Source organism: Tribolium madens, unplaced genomic scaffold, assembly GCF_015345945.1.
Source record: "Tribolium madens isolate multiple individuals breed KSU strain unplaced genomic scaffold, Tmad_KSU_1.1 Scaffold_91;HRSCAF=231;Tcas5.2_LG7, whole genome shotgun sequence".
Lineage (NCBI taxonomy): Eukaryota > Metazoa > Arthropoda > Insecta > Coleoptera > Tenebrionidae > Tribolium > Tribolium madens.
Window position 1 is genome coordinate 19,004,545 of NW_025401063.1, and position 22,148 is coordinate 19,026,692.

At 29.7% G+C, this 22,148-nt stretch overlaps 4 protein-coding genes across 4 annotated transcripts in view; 2 read left to right on the forward strand and 2 right to left on the reverse strand.

Moving 5' to 3' along the window:
* Positions 1 to 2,507: 2,507 nt before the first annotated feature.
* On the reverse strand, positions 2,508 to 3,412 carry LOC123011405. The gene is made up of 2 exons (XM_044408815.1): positions 3,363 to 3,412; positions 2,508 to 3,309 (listed from the first exon to the last, which is right to left on the reverse strand). The coding sequence occupies exons 1-2, from the start codon at positions 3,402 to 3,404 to the stop codon at positions 2,647 to 2,649; spliced, it is 705 nt and encodes a 234-aa protein (XP_044264750.1). The 5' UTR covers positions 3,405 to 3,412; the 3' UTR covers positions 2,508 to 2,646.
* Positions 3,413 to 3,741: 329 nt separating this feature from the next.
* LOC123011354 lies at positions 3,742 to 8,920 on the forward strand. Its single transcript, XM_044408746.1, has 2 exons — positions 3,742 to 3,802; positions 7,280 to 8,920. Exons 1-2 carry the CDS (start codon positions 3,758 to 3,760, stop codon positions 7,982 to 7,984), a joined length of 750 nt encoding a protein of 249 aa, XP_044264681.1. The 5' UTR covers positions 3,742 to 3,757; the 3' UTR covers positions 7,985 to 8,920.
* Positions 8,921 to 9,117: 197 nt separating this feature from the next.
* Positions 9,118 to 10,137, forward strand: LOC123011288. The gene is made up of 3 exons (XM_044408658.1): positions 9,118 to 9,620; positions 9,670 to 9,709; positions 9,758 to 10,137. Exons 1-3 carry the CDS (start codon positions 9,414 to 9,416, stop codon positions 9,931 to 9,933), a joined length of 423 nt encoding a protein of 140 aa, XP_044264593.1. The 5' UTR covers positions 9,118 to 9,413; the 3' UTR covers positions 9,934 to 10,137.
* Positions 10,138 to 16,376: 6,239 nt separating this feature from the next.
* The window catches only part of LOC123011345 (protein FAM214A), a 31,039-nt gene continuing 25,267 nt past the window's right edge, over positions 16,377 to 22,148 (reverse strand). The window contains exons 5-9 of the mRNA XM_044408735.1: positions 20,275 to 20,937; positions 20,072 to 20,223; positions 17,331 to 17,503; positions 17,041 to 17,279; positions 16,377 to 16,988 (exon numbers count right to left, since the gene is read on the reverse strand). Coding sequence (XP_044264670.1) covers positions 16,820 to 16,988; positions 17,041 to 17,279; positions 17,331 to 17,503; positions 20,072 to 20,223; positions 20,275 to 20,937 — 1,396 coding nt within the window. The 3' untranslated portion in view covers positions 16,377 to 16,819. The remainder of the gene's footprint in view (positions 16,989 to 17,040; positions 17,280 to 17,330; positions 17,504 to 20,071; positions 20,224 to 20,274; positions 20,938 to 22,148) is intronic.

Genomic DNA, 22,148 nt, shown 5'->3' on the forward strand with positions numbered 1-22,148 from the left:
AAAAGTAATTAATGACTTATTTTATCTTTCTCCAGTTTAAAACTCTGTGCGCCATCTGTTAGCCACTAGGCTTACTATTGAAAGACCTTGGTTTCAGTTTCTTTAAATTGAATCTACAAAGCGTGGTTTGTAGTCGTACTATACACTTCAATAAAGCGCATGCTGTACTTGAACCCGCCTATTTTACTCCCACTATCACTAGTTGTCATGGTTACAATTATTAATAGCAGGTTTACCATTGGCTATTTAAGGATGATACCATACTTTTAATATGGCAACGGGTATGATCTAAAAGTTAGTCGCATAACGAACGCATTATTTCAATGATCTTATCAAATGAGGTTAAATTCTACCAAATTTTAATATATCGAAAAATTATAACACTTGAATGACATATAATACGTACAAACAAAAAAGTTTGTACAGTTGCGGAATTAAAATTTTGGGCAGTACTGTCATTTTCATAATGTAAACTCTAAAACAACCTTTACATTAATAACCTCATTTTTTATTCTTGTCATGTTCATGTCATTTTGACTTAAAAAATAACGTCACTGACAGAAAAGTTTAATTGTCAAATGTCAGTCATGATGACAGTAAAAGGTAGTTTACAGTAAACTTTTTGAAGTGACAGAAAAATACTGCCCGAAATTTTAATTCCATAACTGTACATTAGCAGAAATACTTGATTATTGCACAACAAAAATGAAAATATAATATGCCACAAATAATATGTACAGCCTGTCCCAAGTTTTAGGGCCGGTCGAAAAATAAATATTTTCAATTGATTAAAAAATTTTTTTGCTAGTGCAAACGATAGAGGATTATAGACTTCAATTTAGTATTTTTATATTGTTCAAAATTTTTAGCGTATGTCAGTGAAACCCTAAAAACTAAAATTGTAAAAAGAAAATTTGTTTATTGGAATTTTTTCTACATGATACAATTCCTTGATTTTTTCTAATAGTAAATTGAATAATGTAAAAGTTGATAGATTTTGAGTACCTAATTAATATTGAAAATTCGGAATTCTGGTAATTTATGACCAAATTTGGGATGATGTGCTGCTAATTTCACAATAGAGCTCAGGTACGTCATAAATGTCATTGCGACCCTTTATCTTTTGTTAAGAAATTTTGGCCTGATCACCAATTACCACAAACCCAACCATAAATTATTGAAACTTTCAGATTTTCAATATTAAGATGTTAATTACTCAAAACCTATCAACTTTTGCATTATTCTTTTTTCACAATTATTACTTGAAAAAATTAAGGAATTTTTTCATGTAGAAATTAATCCAATAAAGTAATTTTTTTTCAAATTTGGTTTTTATGATCTCACTACCATTCGTTAAAAATTTTGAACTATATCAAAGTACTAAATTGAAGTCTGTATAATCCTCTATCGTTTGCACTAGCAAAATTTTTTTTCAATCAATTTGGAATACCTAATAGGAGCACCTGCACAAAAAACCGGGCTCTCCAACGACCAAAGTCATGAAACGACCCCCTCGTTCAAGTTCGGAAAATTTTCGTGATGGGCTCGGAACGCAGCATTAACAATTTATTAAAAAAAGGACTGACTAAAAACAATTCTGTTTAATGAGAGGTCATTTTTAGATCATAATCTTCAATTAAAAAAAATATCATGGTGGGTTAAAAAAAATTCTGTATCGTCCGCCACTGGACACATAACACAGATATTCCAATTCCATAGATATACAGGGTGCGCCAGAACTCGCGCCCCAGAGAAAAATTTCAAGTAAGAAAAGATACCAGGAACATGGAAAAAATGTTTCAAAAATTCTATCTGTCAAAAAATTTTGACATTTATTTTTTTTACATTTGACATTTTTTTATGTCTATTTAATGATACTGATGATCTTGTATATGATTTTTTACAATTATTTAGTAAAAGTACAAAAATTTTGCCAATAAAAGCCACAAACAACATTGAACAGAATTACAATTTAGGATACAGCTTCTTTGTTTCCTTTTCTAATAGCCTATAGCAAAAAAACTTGAAAAATTATTGTTCCAACAGAAATAAGTAGAGTCAAAGTGCAAAATTCAAACTCTCATAACTTCGAAATTTTTATAGATAAATTTTTTTTAAAACATTTCTTACCTTATATGGCATTTTTCTCTGGGGCGCGAGTTCTGGCGCACCTGTATATTTACATTCTTAAGAATCAATAACATAAGAAAATTATATTTGTCAAGTGTCAATTTGACAAATATACAGTTCATTCAATTACAATTTTAAGAGTAAAAACAAATAGCAAGAAATTTGTTTAGGTATCTCATTCCACTTTATATTTGCAGTTTTTAAGAGTTAAAATCGGTATTTCATTTATTTTTTATTCCCGAGGAAATAAAATACTACATTGTTAGTAAAAAACGAGAGAATAATGCGTCACTTTATTCTCTGTTAGGAGACTTATATAATTTAATTATGGTTTAGGATGTGAGAATTTTTCTATTAAAAAAATTAATTTCTTCATGTAAGAAAATTAATTTAATTTTTACAATTTCTAATTTAATGTACATTTTATTATCATTTAAATTAATAAGTAATAAATATTGATACAGATTTAATTATTAGGTATAGATCGTAAAATAAATACTTGGATTTTTCCTATTTCTAACAACGAGGCTCAAAAACAACATCGCCTAAATTTTTCAAACATGAACTAACATAATTCAGAATTAGGGCAGAATAATTCTCTATTTCTTGAACAGCCATATCTCTACAAGGAAAACTCATCCCTGTTACTCTATTTAACATCTCAACCGTGATTATTTTCGATGTATTTTGCATATTTGATTTAGCAAACTCTATAAACCCTATTACACTATCAGCACAAGTCGCATTTTCATAATTACATTGCCATAAACTCTCTTTGTTGCAGTTATAATGAAAATCGTAATCGTACAAAATCTTACTCCATGTTGAATGCAACATACCGTTTCCTGCCATAATTAAATGATCACTGCATTCTTTTAACTTTTTCTCTAATTCTTCACCAAATGTTTCCAAATTTTTTTCAGTAACATTTTGACAATAATCAATATTATCAACAATGGACTCAACGTTTGCTGTCAAAGTTTTAATTTTGTCGGAAACAGATGCAATTTGATTTCTGATTTCTTGTGTAGCTGAAACTTCTAATTCATGTACATTATCATGGAGAATAGCAGACTGTTTATCCGTTGTTGCACGAAGATCACGCTGAATCTCCAAACTGAAATCATTCAATTCTTGTAAAGCTTTTTCAGCATCTTCAATACTGCTTCCAAATGCTCCCTGAAATTTATAAGTAAAGTAAAACTTTTGTCAAAATGAAAACACAATAATACCTGTATTATAAGTACAGAGAAAAACACACACAGAATTGTCATCTTGTATAAGGTGCAGTAAAATAAATGCTTGTTGAATGATAAATCCTGTAGTATTTATATCATATTTATAAAGTTGATAATTGATCTTTGATTGCATTTGTTTGTAAGTGTGTCAAAATTATTAATAAAAATGGATATGATTTTAATCTAAGTGCATTGTTAATATAAATTATCGTAATCTTAATCTAAATGAATGCTGTTTTCAAATCAAACTTTTCCTCAAATCGTGTTATTATAATAAAAAATTAGAACATATTAATAATGTTATCGAAATTTGATCACAATCTTCTTACTATAAAATGTTGTCAATTTTAAATCTTTTTTAGTTCTCTAAAAACTGATATTAAACAAATATGTTTTCCAGACTCTTGCTACTTTTTTACATTTGCCTTTTTACAGTAAGTAAAAGTTTTTTTTTATACAAAGTGTTTCAAATGTATAATTTTACGAGACTTGTGCCTATAAAATGCAATCAGTACAAATTTGATTAAAAATACCTATTGATAAATTGAAGTCTTCTTTAGTTTGTACACTCTTCAAATAAGTGGCAGTAATTAATGTCAACATTTTTAGTAACTGAAGTAGATCTTCACTCTTTCATTGTTTGAATTGATAAAAATAAATTTAAGATTTATTAAATAATAATTACTTATTGCCAATCAGAGGCAAAGATTTTTCAAAAATAGGTAAGATAATTAAAAGTACCTACCGACCTCAAAGTCTCAAAAAACAAAAAGGGCATGCGTCATTAAAAAATGGTTCTTGACAGGGCTGTACCCAAGGGGGGGATTAGGGGGTTCAAATCCCCCCCGAAATGCTGAGCACTTTGTTATATAGTGTTATAAGTGTTAAAAATTTAGTTTTTTTGTTATTTTAGTGAGTTAATTTTAAATTTTTGTGAATTAATTTTTCATGTGTTAATTATACAGTGTTTCATTTTTATTGTTAGATACAAATTTAAATAGTTGATAGAATATTTAATTTTAAGACAAAAGTGTTTCGAAAAATGCTATGAAAAGGAGCTACACCCCCTAAAAAAGGTACGTTTTTTAAAGGGTTTTTCCTAATATTTCAGAATAGATAAAATTACAAAATTTGGTACCTTTATATGTACACCTAAACAAATGCCAAATAACAAAATTTTTAATCAAAGGCATCCTAAACGGTAAAACAAATTTAATTTTTAATTTTTATGCTGTTTATGGTCTGTAACATAAATTTTTAAACCGATTTTTACTAAATATTCGTAAATTGTATCGGAAAAACACAAAAGGCTCTTTTTTATGAAAAACTATGAAATTTTGTTGCTGAAAGTGGCAAGAAACCACAGGCAATATAGTTAGAGTAATTTTTTACCCTAATCCTATCTAGTTTGATTTCAACATTTTATTTTTGTACTTGTTTAGGTGTATAAAAGTTATCATCTGTACCAAACCTTGAAATGTTTTTCTAAAATGATTTCGGAAATATGAAAAAAAAACCTATTAAAAGACGCACCCCTTGCGTAGCATTTTTCGATATATGTTCATAGAAAATTTTTGTTTTAAAAATGAATATTCTCTCCTATCTCCTATTTAAATTTGTAACAATAAAAATATTAAAAAATAATTTTATTTTTTGTTGCTTTTGTGAATTAATTTGTATTTTTTTATGTTTAAGTAGGATCTCTTATTTCAATTTAAAATAAAAACGTGCACTTAGAGATTTTTGCTTTTTAATCGGCCTTCTTTCATTACATTTTCATAGACCAACAAGAACCCCTCCCAATAAAATCCTGGTTACGGCCTTGGTTCTTGATATCATATCTCAACCTAAAATGGATCAAAAAAAATATAATTGAAAACAAAAACAATACTTAATTAAAAGACACAATCACTTGTTCAAGGATTTTATTTCATCAACAAAATATCAATGTTATTACAGACTTAACCCTGAGGTATTTGGTTGGAGGTAGGTATGTTACCTACCTACGAGTACATACAGTTCAGAACTCGCGCCCCAAAGAGAAATTCCAAGTAAAATAAAATACCATCAGGAACATGAGAAAAATGTTTAGAAAATTTTATCTGTCAAAAAATTTTGACACATATTTCTTTACATTTGACTTTGTTTTATGTTTATTTAATAAATACCGTGCGATCAAAAAAAATAAATTAGAGTAGGCGGTGATTAAAGTCCTTCAGGTGGCAATCCTGATTTTTGACATCAAATGTCAGCGGAAACTGACAAGTTTGCATTTTATTCATTTTGAGTGAAATAATATACACTTTAGAGCAGAAAATTTGTATTGTTGCTATTGTTATTGTTGTTATTACAACTATAATACAAGAAGAAAACGGTGAATGGTCATTTTCACTTTCAGTTTGTGCGGAAAATTTCCAGCCCAGATTCCCAGCCAACGTGTTGCCAACTGTAGGGTATTAATCGTCGCCTACTCTAATTTTTTTTTGATCGCACAGTGTATATTACTGTTGATCTTGTATATGTATTTTCATTATTATTTAGTAAAGGTACAAAATTTTTACCAATAAAAGCCAGAAATACGTTAAACATAGTTACAATTCAAAATACAGTTGCTCTGTTTCCTCTTCTACTTAATAGCATGTAGAAAAAAAACTTGAAAAATTATTTTTCTAATTTCAAAATGTGTATTCAGGGTGTTCCGTTTTTATTGTTACAGTTACAGATTTAAACAGGTGATAGAATATTTAATTTTAAGACAAAAGTTTTCTATAGGTAAATTTGTATCAAAAAATGTTATGTAAAAGAGCTACATCCCCTGAAATGGATGCATTTTGTAACGGAGGTTTCCCACTGTTACAGAATAGATAAAAGTTGGTAGAGCTGATAACCTTTAAACACCTGAACGAATTCAAAGATCAGTTGTCGAAATTTTTAATCACGGGCGTCTTAAACGGTGAAACAAATTTAATTTTTAATTTTTATCCTCTTTATGGTCTGTAAGACAAATTGTAAACTGATTTTATTCAAAAACGATAAGTTGTATCGAAAAAACGCAAGAGACCTCTTTTTTGGGAAAAACTATGGAATTTAAAATTTTGTGGCTGAAAGTGGCAATAGCCAAAATAGTTAGGGTACTTTTTACCCTAAACCCTCACTGTTTAGGACGCCCCTGAGTAAAAATTTTGACATTTTATCTCTAAATTCGTTTGAGTGTATAAAAGTTACCAGTTGTACCAAATTTTATTTACAATGGTTTCTGAAATATTGGAAAAAATCCATTAAAAATGCACCTCTTTCAGAGGATGTAGCTCTCTTATATAATATTTTTCAGTACAAGTGCATATAAAACTTTTAACTTAAAATTGAATATCCTATCACCTGTTTAAATTTGTAACAATAAAAACGAAACACCCTGTAGATAAACATTTTTAAACATTTTTTCCCATGTTCCTGATATCTTACCTTACCTCTGAGACACGAGTTCTGAAACACCAGAAAGCGCCAGAACTCGCGCCCCAGAGAAAAATTTCAAGTAAGATAAGATAATTTTTTATAATTATTTAGTAAAGGTACTAAAATTTTGCCAATAAAAGCCACAAATAATAATAGAGTTGCAATTTAGGATACAGCTTCCTTCTTTCCTCTTCTAACAGCCTGTAGCAAAAAAACTTGGAAATTATTTTTCCAACAGAAATAAATAGAGTCAAAGTGCAAAATTTAAGCTCTCATAACTTCGAAACTTTTATAGAAAGAATTTTTTTAACATTTTTTTCATGCTCTTGGTATCCTTTACATGACATTTTTCTCTGGGGTGCGAGTTCTGGCAGATCCTATATATTTTAAAACTCATAAAATTATATGAAACACTTTGTTGTCCTTTTCTATACTTATTTCAATAATTTCATTTATAGGTGGTAGCAGGAGATTCACAATCACTTAGGACCGCTGAAGATGATGCAGTCGCAGCTTTTCAAAAATTCCAGAAAGTCGCATTCAGTAGACAAAACGGTGCTGTCAACCTCATAGAGAAATATTATTCGCGTGAACTTGATCTAATGCATTATATGCAAAGTAACATAACTAACACCGTTAATAGAAAATTAGATAGTACAAAATTTTACATACAAGCCGCTCAAGAAAGTGTAAACAGGTTAAACGTAACTACTTGCAATTATGATTACTCCAGTGTAATTGAAGGAATGCGTACTAAACTTATTGACAGAACAACTGAATGCGTTACTTTGTATCGAGATGTTTACTGGAGTTTATACAATAGTACCGTCATGGAAGCCAATGGACTTTTTAATAATATGATGGGCTGTCAAGCACGAAGTAGAGGACAGTGCCAAGCACTTCATAAAAATGATGATTGTTTTTATTTTTATATTTCAAATGCCCAAAAAGCTGAAGATGTAATTACAGATGCTTATAATCTTATGACTGCTAATTATGTAAATAAGATTAATGATATTGTTCCAACATGTGTAGATTTGATTAATATTGAAATTTCGCTTTGGCCTGATTACTATTTGCACACAGTTACTGAATGTGCTGAGAATGAGCTTAGAAATTTAAAAAAATCAGTTTGTCCTTATGATATGTCTTTAAATAAATAAATACGGTAGAGATTGCATTAAAAAATATTGTAACAACAAAAGCAAAATAAAATTCTGCTACAATTATGAGTGAATTTTAATAAGTATGTATTCCATCTTGGATTACTTTTTTGGATCACGCAGTATATAACTCTTTTTAATCTAATCTAATTCTTCAGAATACTATTTAACACTTTTAAATCAAAGATATGCTCATCACAAAATATTTATAATTGCGTAAAAACAAGTTTTTATAGCGCAAGCGACAGAATTTTTCAATACACTTCAATTTGATGATTTAATCTTATTTTAAAAATTCATACCGTGAGTAACTAGCAAAAATCGAAAAACCAAATTTCAAAAATAGAAAAACATTTCGTTAAAAAAAAAACATATCTTTATTTTGGTTTAATTTTAACAAAACATAATAATAGAAATAATAAACGAAACAAAAAGTAATTAGAAATCGCCTGGAACTGATAAATCGCGAACATACAGATTTAACATGGTATACAAATATTGTATATTTTTGCTGGTTCCTACAATGGTGATGGTATCATGGTTGTACCTTCTATCATAAGATAAAATTATTTCGCGTCAAATAATTCAAAAAATAAGAATAAAAATAACATTTTTATTTAAAATACAATTTTCAACTATCAATACGTGAAATAAGTAATTTTTAAAAAATTTAGTTAGTTCCTAATTCTGTAGAAAATCTAGATGTAATCGAAATACTACTAAATACTACTTCTAAATACATGAAACAAATTGTACAATTAAAACATCTCTCAGAAATTTTTCATAAGTCGGCCTGTGTTATCTAATTGTGAAATTTTTTCTATTCATAATAAAACAATTGCTAAACATACAATGTTTTGATTTGCGAAATAAACATAAAAAGATAAAAAATCATAGTTAGCGATGTTAAAAAGTACTTTTATCAACTAATTTCAGCAGATAAAGTAGTCTTTTATCGACTACTGAAATAAAGTAATTTTTATCCACATTATATTCAAGAAATTCTGGTAGGTGAGTACAAAATAAAACGAAATTTATACACGACGATAATTTCAAAGACATACCTACTTAATTTTTCAAAACTAAATGTATGTTAGAAATTAGTCTTTAACCTAGCAGGGCTGAACCCCAAAAAGTACAAATTTTAATCGAAATTTTTTTATCTTTTAGGTACAAGAGTAATTTCACTTATCCGGGGACACACTGTATGTTTGCCCAAAACAAACTAAGTCAAAAAAAAAACTATGTTGAAATCCAATAAAACCGAAACATTGATGTCATTAAAACATCATAAATAAAAGCCCGGTGTTTTTTAAGTCAATCAAACAGAATACAATGTGGGTCTATCATCCCTGAATACTAATTTCGTTTCTGTAAATGAGTATAAAAGCAAGTTGGGACTTTGCATTAATCAATAGTAACTTGTAAAATGCGTCGTTACCAAATTCTGTTAATTGTAATTTTTTTCAATGTTTTACTCGATTCAACACTTGCAGAAAATTACGTTTTAAAAGCTGCCAAAAATGTGCCCAGAATAGGTCGCAGCAATACAAACAAGAATACAAACATTGATGAAATGGGAAAATTTTTCATGAAAGCATCCAAATCTGTTCCTAGAATTGGTCGGAGAAATGAGGTATTTTTTATTTTATACTTTTCGCCTATAAAAGTTTTTACCATTTCAGAATTTTAATTACGGACAGCCTATCGCTAAAAGAGATGAAAGTGAGTTTGTTGTTTGGCCATTATTTTTACATTATTGTAACATTTTAGTACCAATTTGGTCTGATATAGCAGATCGGTTTGAGTATGAACCGGAGATTTTAACTTCACCCGAAATTTTGGAACAATTGGAAATAGGAGATGATCCATCGGTTTATGACTATGAAAAAATTCGAACCAAACGAGAGGATTTTAAAAAGCATCCAAAATTCTATCATTTGATGTAGTTTCTAATTTATTCCATGATAACCTGCTTACTGTTTTTAATGGTGAAAAGAAATAAAGATTAAATTTTTTAATTTTATTCATGTAGTGGATTGTTAACAAAAATGAAGCTTGTATTTATCTATATGTAGTTGGTGTGTAGGTAAATGCTAATAATGATTATTAGGTGACATTATTATTGTTAATCTTAATAAAGCTTGAAAATATACTTTATTTGAAGAAATACATACCTACAGTTTCAAGTGCATAAAAATAAAAATGAAGTAAACTATAATGAGTTTAGGTTGTAATTTCACGAATATTAAAAAAAAGTTAAAATATCAATACCTAATTTATGTAAAATTTTTATATTTTTAATTCTTGTAGTAACAAAAAATACGTAAAAAAATCGGTAAAAGTCACAAAAAATCGAGTAAAAAATTGCTAGCAAGCACAAAATTTTAAGAAAAAACCACTTGTGGCCTTTGTTAAAAATTTAGGCTAGTGTATTATACAGGATGTTCTATCTAAACCCCACATTAAAATTATTGGGAGTTTGAATAAGCATATTTATTTGAAAATTGGTACATACCCATAATCGATTAAGTCCTCCTAAATGAAAATATTTACAAGATGGCGGCACTTCCGGTTATACCGGAAGTCGGTCTTAACTTTCTTATTTTAAATGAAAAGCTATATTTTTTACTGCGTTTTTAGATTAATCGGGTTATTTCAAGGGAGTTTTCATCAGCTTTCCCTATACCTAAATTTAGCCGATTTTGGAATATTTGGAGTTTTTCAAAAAATTTTAGATCTGCCCCTTATACTTTAAAAATCGGTAACTGTGCCATTTTTTAAGATTTTGAATTTGTTTTTTTGGGGTTTGAAAGGGAAAGCTTAGATCCTTTTTCTGGTGTTTTCAAATTTTGAAAAAAAATAACATATCCCAAAATTTTAAGGTAACTTTTGTAATAATTCAAATACTCATATCTCAATTTTTCCAAATAAAATACCCCAATTTTTATTTTACTAAATGGAAGAGAATTTAATTGTGCATCGATCTGTATTAACATTCCCTATACCCAAATCTAATAATTTTCAAGTTGGTAACTTTTTGTTAACACTAGCGAAAATTTATTACTACCTACACCTGTTTTCGCATAGTTTGCTATAGAAATCAAAAATGTCAAAATTTTCTCTAAACAAACGTCAACGTCAAGTAAATTATTATTTGACAAATAGTGCCAAAATATAGAGAATGAATGTTACTCAAACTTAATTATTATTAATTAATTCAGATTTATAATTAAGTAGGCGAGTTTTTTTTCTTTATGATTGATAAACTAGTGGAAACTGAAGGAAAAAATGTACTCTAATTAAATATTACCGTTCAAAATCTGATTATTTGATTCTTCAACTTAGTCTAATTATCAATTCAAATGATCGCATGATATTAGTTCTATTAATTATCAAGTAGCCAGTATTATTTATTATTTTTATTTGTTTAATAAACTACATTATCATAATTTTGTTACACTCTTCATAAATACAAAATAAATTCATTAAATCTTAAATTTGAGTAGCTTTAATTCTCAATATTTTGACACTATTTGTCAAATAATAAATAATTCACTGTCGACATTTATTGAGAAACAATTTTGAAGTTTTTGATTTCCATAGCAAACTATGCAAAAACGGGTGTGGGTAGTAATAGATTTTCCGCAATCTTAACAAAAAGTCACCATAACTTGACAATTATTAAATTTTGGTTGATATAGATTGATGCAGAATTAAATTCTCTTCCATTTAGTGAAATAAAAATTATTTGAAAAAAATGAGTTATGGGTATTTAAATTATTGCAAAAGAAACCTTAAAATTTTGGGGTTTGTTAGATTTTTTTTCAAAATTTGAAAATACCTGAAGAAAGATCTAAGCTTTCTCTTTAAAACGCCAAAAAAACCGAATTCAACATTTTAAGAAATTGCAGATTTGCCGATTTTTAAAGTGGAAGGTACAAATCCAAAAATTTTTGAAAAACTCCGAATATTTCAAAAACGGCTAAATTTAGGTATAGGGAAAGCTGATAAAAAAATCCCTTAAAATAACCCGATTAATCCAAAAACGCAGAAAAAAATAGAGCTTTCCATTAAAAATAAGAAAGTTGAGACAGACTTTTTGAAATATTTTCATGGCTATGTACCAACTTTCAAATAAATACGATTACTCGAACTCCCAATACTTCTAATGTGAGGTTTAGACGGAACAGCCTGTATGGTTAAAAATTTAGGTATCAGAAGCTTAATAAGTTAAAAAAAAGTTTTAATTGTTTGTGGTAACAATAAATAGAACTAAAAATCGTTTGTGAGACCAAAAATTGAGTAAAAAATCATCTGCAAGCTCAAAATTTGAGCAAAAAGTTGCATGTGATGACAAAAAAGTGCATCTCTATAAGTAACGAGGACGGAAAGTCATTAGAAACTTGAGTGAGACACTAAATAAAATTAAAAAAAAATATTTCAATGAATAGAATTATTAGAATTAAATACATTGAATCAAATAGCAAACACATCTACTAGTTGTAGTATACGCCACCAGTAAAACAAATGGACATTCGTGTGTGATTACGTGGAAATAAAGGGGACGCGCGTACATCTAAAAACTTTCTTACCTAAAACCGTTCAACACTAAAAAGATTCAAACTAAAATGGGTCACACCTAAAATAATTCAGTACTATAACCGTTCATTATTAAAACGTTCAGCATTATAACAATTCACAATTAAAACCGAATTTTACTAAAATAATTCATTTTAAAAAAACTATATACCAAAACGTTGCAAAGCTAAAAAGGTAAATCACTATAACCTTTCATCACTATAATTGGTCATAACTATAACTGGTCAAACTAAAATAATAGTTTAAGCAGCAACTCACAGATGTCGCCGTAGTTAGTAGTGTTGTTTGRAATGCGTGCATAATACCGAAATTTCGAAATACCGAATTCCATAATACCGACAATTTGTTGTAATATAGCAACACTGAATCACTGGATCAGTGTATTATTATTATTATTATTATTATTATTATTATTATTATACATACAGGTGCGCCAGAACTCGCGCCCCAGAGAAAAATGCCATATAAGGTAAGATGGAAAAAATGTTAAAAAAATTCTATCTAGAAAAATTTCGAGGTTATGACAGTATAAATTTTGCAATTTGACTCTATTTATTTCTGTTGAAAAAATAATTTTCCAAGTTTTTTTGCTACAGGCTATTAGAAGAGGAAACAAGGAAGCTATAGGCTAAATTGTAACTCTGTTCAATATTATTTGTGGCTTTTATTGGCAAAATTTTTGTACCTTTACTAAATAATTGTAAAAAAAAACATATACAAAATCATCAGTATCATTAAATAGACAGAAAAATGTCAAATGTCAAAAAATAAATGTCAAAATTTTTTGACAGATAGAATGTAGGTATAGGGAAAGCTGATAAAAACTCCCTTAAAATAACCCGATTGATCCAAAAACGTAGTAAAAAATATAGCTTTTCATTTAAAATAAGAAAGTTGAGACCGACTTCCGGTATAACTGGAAGTGCCGCCATCTTGAAAATATTTTCATTTAGGAGGACTTAATGGTTTATGGCTATGTACCAATTTTCAAATAAATACGATTGTTCCAACTCCCAAAGTGGGGTTTAGGCGGAACATTCTGTATATATATACAGTCGAACAAAATGAAAATGACGCCTCAATCAACCAGCCTCTGCTGGATGCCGACCCTTCTAACCGCAGGGTCGTAAATTATCGGATTTGCAAACTTGACGTAGTGTCAAGACAAATTCCTTTACAGGTTTACAGAAAACGAAATGAAAATTTAAATCAGAATTAAACTAATTCGAATTAAGTGGCCATTTATTTTGCATTGACAAAGGTCAAGTTAAATGAAAATGTAATTTTTTGAATGAAAAATTTAACAAACCTTTTCTTGAAGAAAATTGTGCATTAATTAAACATTGACGAAAAAACAAATCATTATTTTATAATTTTTTTAACTGTTTTTCAAAATAAAATTATTTTATAAATCAATTAAAATACAAAGTGATCCACAATGACTGAATATGTTGGCAATCCTGACAGTTTATCAAAAAAATATATTACATTAATAATAATTTGTTTTCTTGTAAATTGTGTATTTATAAAAGTAAACATTTTTATTTAATTTAAAAGTATTACAATTATCAAAAAATAAATTTTGTAGCAGAACTAAAATATTTGAAATAATTTTACCGTTTTTTTCTTAGTATAATTAAATAAATAATTTTGATTTGTTTTCAATAACAAATACAAAACTAATAGAAAACTTAGGGCCGGTTTACAGAACGTGTTAATCGCAATTATATTTTAATTCGCGATTAACTCGACGTTTGTCAATGCAAAATAAATGGCAACTTAATTCGAATTAGTTTAATTCTGAATTAAATTTTCATTTCGCTTTCTGTAAACCGGTTCCTAAAGGAATTTATCTTGAAACTACGTCAAATTTGCAATTCGATAATTTACGACCCTGCCTGCTTGCGGTTAGAAGGGTCGGGCAACCAGCAGGGGCTTTTTTATTGAGGCGTCATTTTCATTTTGTTCGACTGTACATATATTGTAGTATTATAAATAGTTATAATTTTTTTAAGTATTTGTAATGATATTGAAAAATGTCTATTTATTTGAGTTTTAAATTAAGTTATTGTTTAGAATATTTTTATAAGGCAGGAATCTATCTGTTTAATTTATTTTGTTCTAATAATTAATTTTTGTTTACTTGTAGTATACTTTTTGTGATAGGAATTCAGATAAATTATACTCTTATGAACAGTAGTCAAAGCTTTTTGACACTTTGAGCTGGATAAGCGTTGTTACAACGGGAAATGTGTGTTTCATATATTGTCTAATTGTGAAAGAATTACTTTGTTTGAATAATAAAAGAACGAAATAATTTGTAGTAACTCTGAACATTTATTTTAACGATCTACTAAGTAGTTGTTCGGTTGTTCAAAAGAACAATCAAATGCCGTATATTGTATTCAGTACTTACTATTGCAGGAAAAAAACAAATATTTTTTTAATTTTCTGATTACAACGCTATATTAAATAATCGAAGTATGTATATCTACTTTATATCTCCAGTTAAACGAACCGTCGAATAAATGTTTCTATTTCCACTCAGTTTTTGAGGAAACGACTGATCAAGTGAGAGAATTAAAGAAAAATGACCTGTTTTGTGGTTAGATTGCCAGTTTACACCTTTTGAAACTTTCTTCGATTAAAAAAATAGAAATGACTTGAAATGGGGTTTCTACTTTTATTCGCGGTGGCAGACTCAGTGTTGCTATATTACAACAAATTGTCTTGTCAAATAAAAACAAATTTTGTTATTTCGGTATTATGGAATTCGGTATTTCGAAATTTCGGTATTATGCATACATTCCAAACAACACTACTAATTACGGCGACATCTGTGAGTTGCTGCTTAAACTATTATTTTAGTTTGACCAGTTATAGTCATGACCAATTATAGTGATGAAAGGTTATAGTGATCTCCGTTTTTAGCTTTGCAACGTTTTGGAATATAGTTTTTTATAAATGAATTATTTTAGTAAAATTTGTTTTTAATTGTGAATTGTTATAATGCTGAATGTTTTTAAGAATGAACGATTATAGCATTGAATTATTTTAGGAGTGACCCATTTTAGTTTGCAACTTTTTAGTTTTGAATGGTTTTAGGGACGCACTATTTTAGTGTTGCCACGGACCTCGAAATAAAGGTTGGTAATACCAGGAGAATTCTCGTTATGGTATGTTCGCGCGTTCCTATATTCTCGTCTGTACAACAGGACAACAGACTTCAAAAAATATAACCTCAATTTCGGGAAGAAATTCCATTTTCAGTATTATGTTATGAAATTTAGGTGATTAAATTACATAAAGTAAGTTTATGTTTTAAAAGACTTATCCTGATTTTTCAGATTTGTTTTAAGAGAGATGTCTGAAACAGAGAACCGATTAAAAGAGGAGACTAAAGTGGAATACATTCCCCCAATATTTTCACTCCATAAATTTGATGGTACAATTTCCGACCGAAAAATAATATACCAGGTGTTGAAAATGATCGATTCTCTTCTAATTTTTATCAATGACAAAGACAATATGCAACTTAGCAGCATGTTTTTGGCATTACCGAACCGCTATGATAACCTCCCTGTGGGTACACGTTTGTTTGGGGATTTTATGGAAGAAGAAACATCGAAAGGTATAGCTTTAAGAATAACAAAAAAAATAAATAAAACTGTATTTGTGAGTTGTAATATTGAGGCAGATAGGACTGTGTTGCCTTTAATAGAAAAAAGAATTTTTGAAGAGATTAAGGAAAAGCCTGAAATGTTCTAATGTTATTTTGAATAAAGCTTAATATTTTTCACACATTTATTTTTCAATTACTAATACAAAATTAGTATAATTCTATGATCATGTGTTATAATAAATATCTCTGATACTCATAATTATAACTTTATATGTTGTCAATATTATGTAGATACTGGTGCTAATCTAAAAATTTGAAAGTTGCCAATTCCACAAAGTTAGAAAATAATCAACGCCTAATTCCTAAAAATTCGTCAAACAAATGAACCGATGTTTACCAGTATTGTCTTTAAAAATCCAAACAGAATCAATATTTACATATATTTACAACAATGGCAGTTGTGAGCTATATTTTCATAACGAATATTCGCAAAGAAACCTCTAAATCCATCACTTCTGCACGAAACAACTAAATAACGAACAGCAAATATGATAATGTAGATTGAATACGCTTCTGGGAATTCGTGATTCTTCTTCTAATTTGACTTCTAGTTACTTCCTGGGTGAAAATCTAGGATTGACTGGCATGTGAGTGAAACTGCGCAGCTCGTAGCTCATGTCAATGCCGTGCGCTGTGGCTGTGTCCATGTCACTTTTACGGAAAATAATCATCCGTATGTCGCTGTGCAAATAAATCTTTCCAGACTTGGAACTGATGAACCTGCACAAAAGCGCCTATAGCAAGCAACCTCCCCAACTTCGTCTAAATTTACCGCAAATGTATGAGATAACGCAGCCATTTGGGCCCCCATTCCGCGTTCTCCTCCTTGTAATTCGTCGGCATGTAGAGCGTCCTCTGACGGATGAATGTCTGGGAATTGGGCGGCATATCGCTGAGGTCGTACATAATAACAAACATCTTTACAACGGTTCCCAAAGGATTGAACAGCGTCACTTGAACGGTTCCTGTCTTTGGGACGTTGTAGCCCTTTTTGCCTAAATTAATGTGACCCTGAAAAGTGCGAATTTTGATTTAAGTCAAATGCGAGATGATGGAGTCTACCAGGTATGGAGACGAAACTTTGTCGTTATCACCCAAAGTGTAAAAAAATACAGTAACAGGAACAACTAGATGTTTAGGAACGAAAGAACCACTGGCCCCCAATTCAGCGGTGAAGCCATGGACGGTTGACACTGGCTCGAGACGGCCGTTTAAAACCGATTCTTCGAAACTCCCTGGAACAATATGATAATTTAGTTTGGGGATCCATGGCTCCTGTGCACACATCCCACTTAAATATTCGGCTTAAGAGGGGGCAGTGGCGTTATAATGATCAAGTGACGACTTTTTTTTAAATGTTACAAAGACAAAACTTTAGGTTTAAAAATATCTGCTTATGTAAATAGTGGTTCAAACTCTTGGGAACGAGTTTCATATACTTTTAATTCAGATGATTTTTTTTATCTGATACACTTATTGTAATCTGAAAATTTTATTTCGATCAATTTTTACAAGTATGAGAACACTGTTATAATTGTCAGTCTTGCTAAAAAGAAAAAAAAAAAAGGAACGAAAAGTTATAAAACGCTTACAATGGAAGACTGAGATCTTTCGCTAAGGATGTGGTAAATTAAGATATTCATGGGTAGAAAAAGAAGAATTAGCTTATTCCATTTTTAAATGTAGTTTGTCACTGTTTAGCGATTTATTTTTTATACAAGGCTTTCATTTCAAAAGGATCCAGTCTCAGTAACTTTTCACATTGAGTAAATGGATTTTCAAGCTAAAACAGGTCGATTAGGATCCCGAGGGGGAAGTTGAAAACCAACATTAGTTACATTTTAAGTTTCATCCCCTCGTCGCTAGCCACCCCAACTTTAAAATTTTAAATGGCACCCTCTACTTGTTAGAACGTTTTCGGAAAGAGAAAAAATCAGCGTCTCTAAATGTCAAAGAAAATTTGTTTTTGTCGATTTGTTTTTTAGTTAGGGGTGGTTTAATTTTTGAAACTTTTAGTCCTAGTAGCCTTTGATTGAACTCAATTTTATTTAAATAAAAAATATGTCGATTTCAGTTGCGATTGGAGAGTTTAAAACCAACATTAAATACGTTTTAGGTTTCATCCCCTAGTCGCTAGCCACCCCTACTTTAGAATTTTAAATGGCACCCCCTACTTTTTTTTTTCAGAAAGGGAATAAATGAGCGTATCTAACTGTCAAAGAAACATTTTTTTTTCGCCGATTCGTTTTTTAGTTAAGGGTGGTTTAATTTTTGAATTTTTTAGTCCTAGTAGCCTTTGATTCAACTCAATTTAATTTAAATAAAAGTATTTTTTTAACTGACTGAACTGTCAAATGGTAAATTTTCGCTGAATTGTTGACACCACCGCCTTCTTAATAAAATGCATTAGATGACACATAATCAAAATCAAAGTTAAAGGCTACTAGACTGATGGAAATTTCTAAAATAAAACTACCCCTAACTCAAAAACGAATCAACAAAATATTTTTTTTCATTTACGATTAGATAAGGTTTTTTCCACCCCTTCCAAAAATGTTTTAAAAAGTTGGAGGGGCTCTTTAAAATTTTAAAGTAAGGGTGGTTAGTGACTAGAGGATGAAACCTAAAACGTATTTAATGTTGGTTTTGAATTCTCCCATCGCAATCCACATCGACATATTTTTTATTTAAATTAAATTGAGTTCAATCAAAAGCTACTGAAAATTTTAAAAATAAAACCACCCCTAACTGAAAAACAAATCGACAATTTTTTTTTTTTTTTATATTTAAAGACGCTGATTTTTTCTCTTTCCGAAAACGACCTAAAAAGTAGGGGGTGCCATTTAAAATTTTAAAGTAGGGGTGGCTAGCGACTAGGGGATGAAGCTTAAAATGTAACTAATGTTGGTTTTCAACTTCCCCCTCGGGATCCTAATCGACCTGTTTTTGCTTGAAAATACATTTACTCAATGCCAAAAGTTATTGAGACTGGATCCTTTTGAAATAAATAAAAGCCCTGTATATACTAAATTCTAATAACTATAAAAACAACTTCTCTGTTTCTTTTAATTAGTTGTTCGAACTTTTGAAAAAAATGCATTTGTTATATTTTCAGTTGTTTTTTAAAGAAAGAGTTGACAATTTAGTAAACATTTCTACTTAAGAAAATGTTCACGTAAAGCCGTAAACAACTAATTGAATAAGAAAACATAGGATCTTTGCCCATTTAACTCATTCCTAAAGTTGTTGCTAGTCAACTGGAAAAAAATTCTTTTTTGGTTACAGAAAAATACGTATTATGTCTACCTCGTAACAGTTTAAACAAATACTTTAAAAGCAACACATAGGGTGTTTCTTTACTGTTTTAAAAAAATGAAAGAAAAACAATTTTTGGAAAATACTGTACATACTAAAATAGAAATAATATTAAAGTGTTTAAAAAAACAAGGAAATGAATAAATATGCAAATTTATTTTTTTATTAAATACTTTATTGTGTTGTGACAAAAGGCAAAAGTTTTCTGTTAGGCCACAGAGTAGACAAAAATCAAGTTTTTTTTTTAACTTTTTCAATAATCATTGATTGTATCTTGAGATATTTTCAGTTGGGATGAGATAAATTAAAAAAAAATAATTTGAAAAGAACTTAATGTAAACAAAAGAGAAAACATTCTTTTGTCACGGTTTAGGAAAAAAAACACAAATCTTCTGGGGTTGGCACTTTCCATAAAACGCTATATAAGTAAAAATATTTTAAAAATTCGTAAACAAATGATGAATATGTGACAGAAGTACAACACCAACCTAACAAGTTAGCTGCATGCCCTTTTCTTCGATATTTGACGGGTGACAGTTCCCTTTTCGGAACGGCATTTGTTTCAGGACTGCAAGGCGATACAATGCTGCCATCGCTTTCGCTGTCTTCATCTGTTGAAAAACTTGTTGGAAACAAGGCGCTGTGAAAACAATAAAATAAAATCTTTGACAAAAAAAATTAAGATTCCAACCTTTTGATCGCTGAAACTGAATTTATACTGGAATCAAAATCGAAGCAGGACTTTCCTCGCCTAACCGGCGCCGGACTGCTAGTCAATGGTAAACCAGTCCTTGAATGGAATACCATGGAGGCAGCATTGTCGAGATCCTTCCTAAATTTGGCTTGTTCTAAAGCAGAGGGTATGTCTGCTTCGCTCTTGCCATTCTCTTCCTTATCACATATCTCGAAATCGTCGTCGAATGTTAATTTTTTTCGAATTCCCTTTATTGCATGATCGATGTTCACAACATCTCTGATTTTTTTATGTCTCAATTTCGGAATTGGACTATCACAAGTATCTACATTTATGTCATATTTGCTTTTACCCTTAATACTAGAAATATCACTTTCGCTCATATCACAAGAACCAGTATCACTTTCATCCTTCCGTTCGCTTTGAACACAATTTTCATCACATCTTCTATCACCTTCTCGCACACTTCTCTCGTTTGTACTCTTCAGGGCGCTCCGCTCTATCGCGTCCAGCAGGAGCTTACCCTTGTCTTGCACCACCTTGAGATCATTTTTATGGCTGTTGAGGCGGTTCTTCTCGCTCTGGCTCTGGTGGAATTGCCGAGGCCAATCGCTCTTGCAGTAAGTGTTTGCCTTGTGGACATCCACCGTCAACTTTGGCCTGCTCATCGATATAATCAAAAACATTACATATTGTACATGTTATTCCGAGTGTCCGGAAAAAACGTTGAAAGATTTCAGGAGGTGGTTCTCTAGGTCAAAATAGGAAAAACTTGTTTTTCTCGTAAACGGTAGGTCGTACAAAAAAAATAACACAAGAGACATTTTTTGAAGAAAATTAGCCAATAAATCCAAATCTGCCAAAATAATTTCAAAACACTTTTTCCAAAGCAAAGCAAAGCAAAATTTTACGCCTTAAATAGATTGACTCCATTGTCTCCGCCCTAATTAAGGTACACAATTCTTGATATCACTAATAGATTCAGCACCAAAAAATTACCCCAGATGCAATCTTTTGTAAATTTGTGTCCATCAGTTACTGAGATAAGAGTAATTCCATGCCAAAACGATCAATTTTAAAACTCATTGTTTCTGATTTAACAGATAATAGAACGTGTAAAAATAAGTGACACGTATTTCACCGTTTTTTATTTTTTCGATGTATGTTGAAAAAACAGGGATGTACAAAATTAAGTACCTCGTAACAAAAAGAATTTTTATCTAAAGAGCAAATCAACATATTGAAACTTTTTTTTTAAATAATAGATATAAGTAGGTACACTACGGACGTGATAATACATGTATTCTAAAAATTTGTTATTAACAAATAATTTAAAAATATATTTTTTAAACGAAAAAATAAACAATTACGCAGGTTTTTAAAATTCTCAAAAAATTCATGTAAAAACTTTCATATTTTTACTACGTCTTCACATAAGTTTCAAGACGGACGTTTGGAAAATGGCTGAAAAAGAAACATTATTTGAGAGTGCATGATCTCCTAAGATCGTCTGAAAGTACTGTTTCCTTGGAAATTAACAAGAAAAATTAAAAAAAATTAAACCAATTACCGTTACTAATAAACTGTTTACAGAAAACACATAATTTTCAATAACTTATTAACATTTATTTTTCAAAAAATAGCAATATACAAATTCCTCGGTTGAGGAAGAGTACTTTCTATATTTTTTTTATTCTATTTTCTGATATTAAAATAATAAGTATATAGATTTCGCGTACCTTTTATGAGCTTCGCTCGACTAAAATGATCATTTAAAAATCGCAAAGTTTTTCAACTTGTCGATTAGATTATACAGGGTGTGTCAAAAGTCCCGGACCAATGTAACATGCCATGTAAGGTAAGATACCAGG

What these genes read in the sequence shown, in the direction of transcription:
- LOC123011405 (XM_044408815.1), bottom strand. Translation starts at nt 3,404, where the DNA reads ATGACAATTCTGTGTGTGTTTTTCTCTGTACTTATAATACAG. An exon ending in TCTCTGTACTTATAATACAG is followed by an intron (nt 3,310 to 3,362) that starts GTATTATTGTGT and finishes TATAAATTTCAG; the next exon opens with GGAGCATTTGGAAGCAGTAT.
- LOC123011354 (XM_044408746.1), top strand. Translation starts at nt 3,758, where the DNA reads ATGTTTTCCAGACTCTTGCTACTTTTTTACATTTGCCTTTTTACA. An exon ending in TTTACATTTGCCTTTTTACA is followed by an intron (nt 3,803 to 7,279) that starts GTAAGTAAAAGT and finishes TTTCATTTATAG; the next exon opens with GTGGTAGCAGGAGATTCACA.
- LOC123011288 (XM_044408658.1), top strand. Translation starts at nt 9,414, where the DNA reads ATGCGTCGTTACCAAATTCTGTTAATTGTAATTTTTTTCAATGTTTTA. An exon ending in GAATTGGTCGGAGAAATGAG is followed by an intron (nt 9,621 to 9,669) that starts GTATTTTTTATT and finishes TTACCATTTCAG; the next exon opens with AATTTTAATTACGGACAGCC. An exon ending in TATCGCTAAAAGAGATGAAA is followed by an intron (nt 9,710 to 9,757) that starts GTGAGTTTGTTG and finishes GTAACATTTTAG; the next exon opens with TACCAATTTGGTCTGATATA.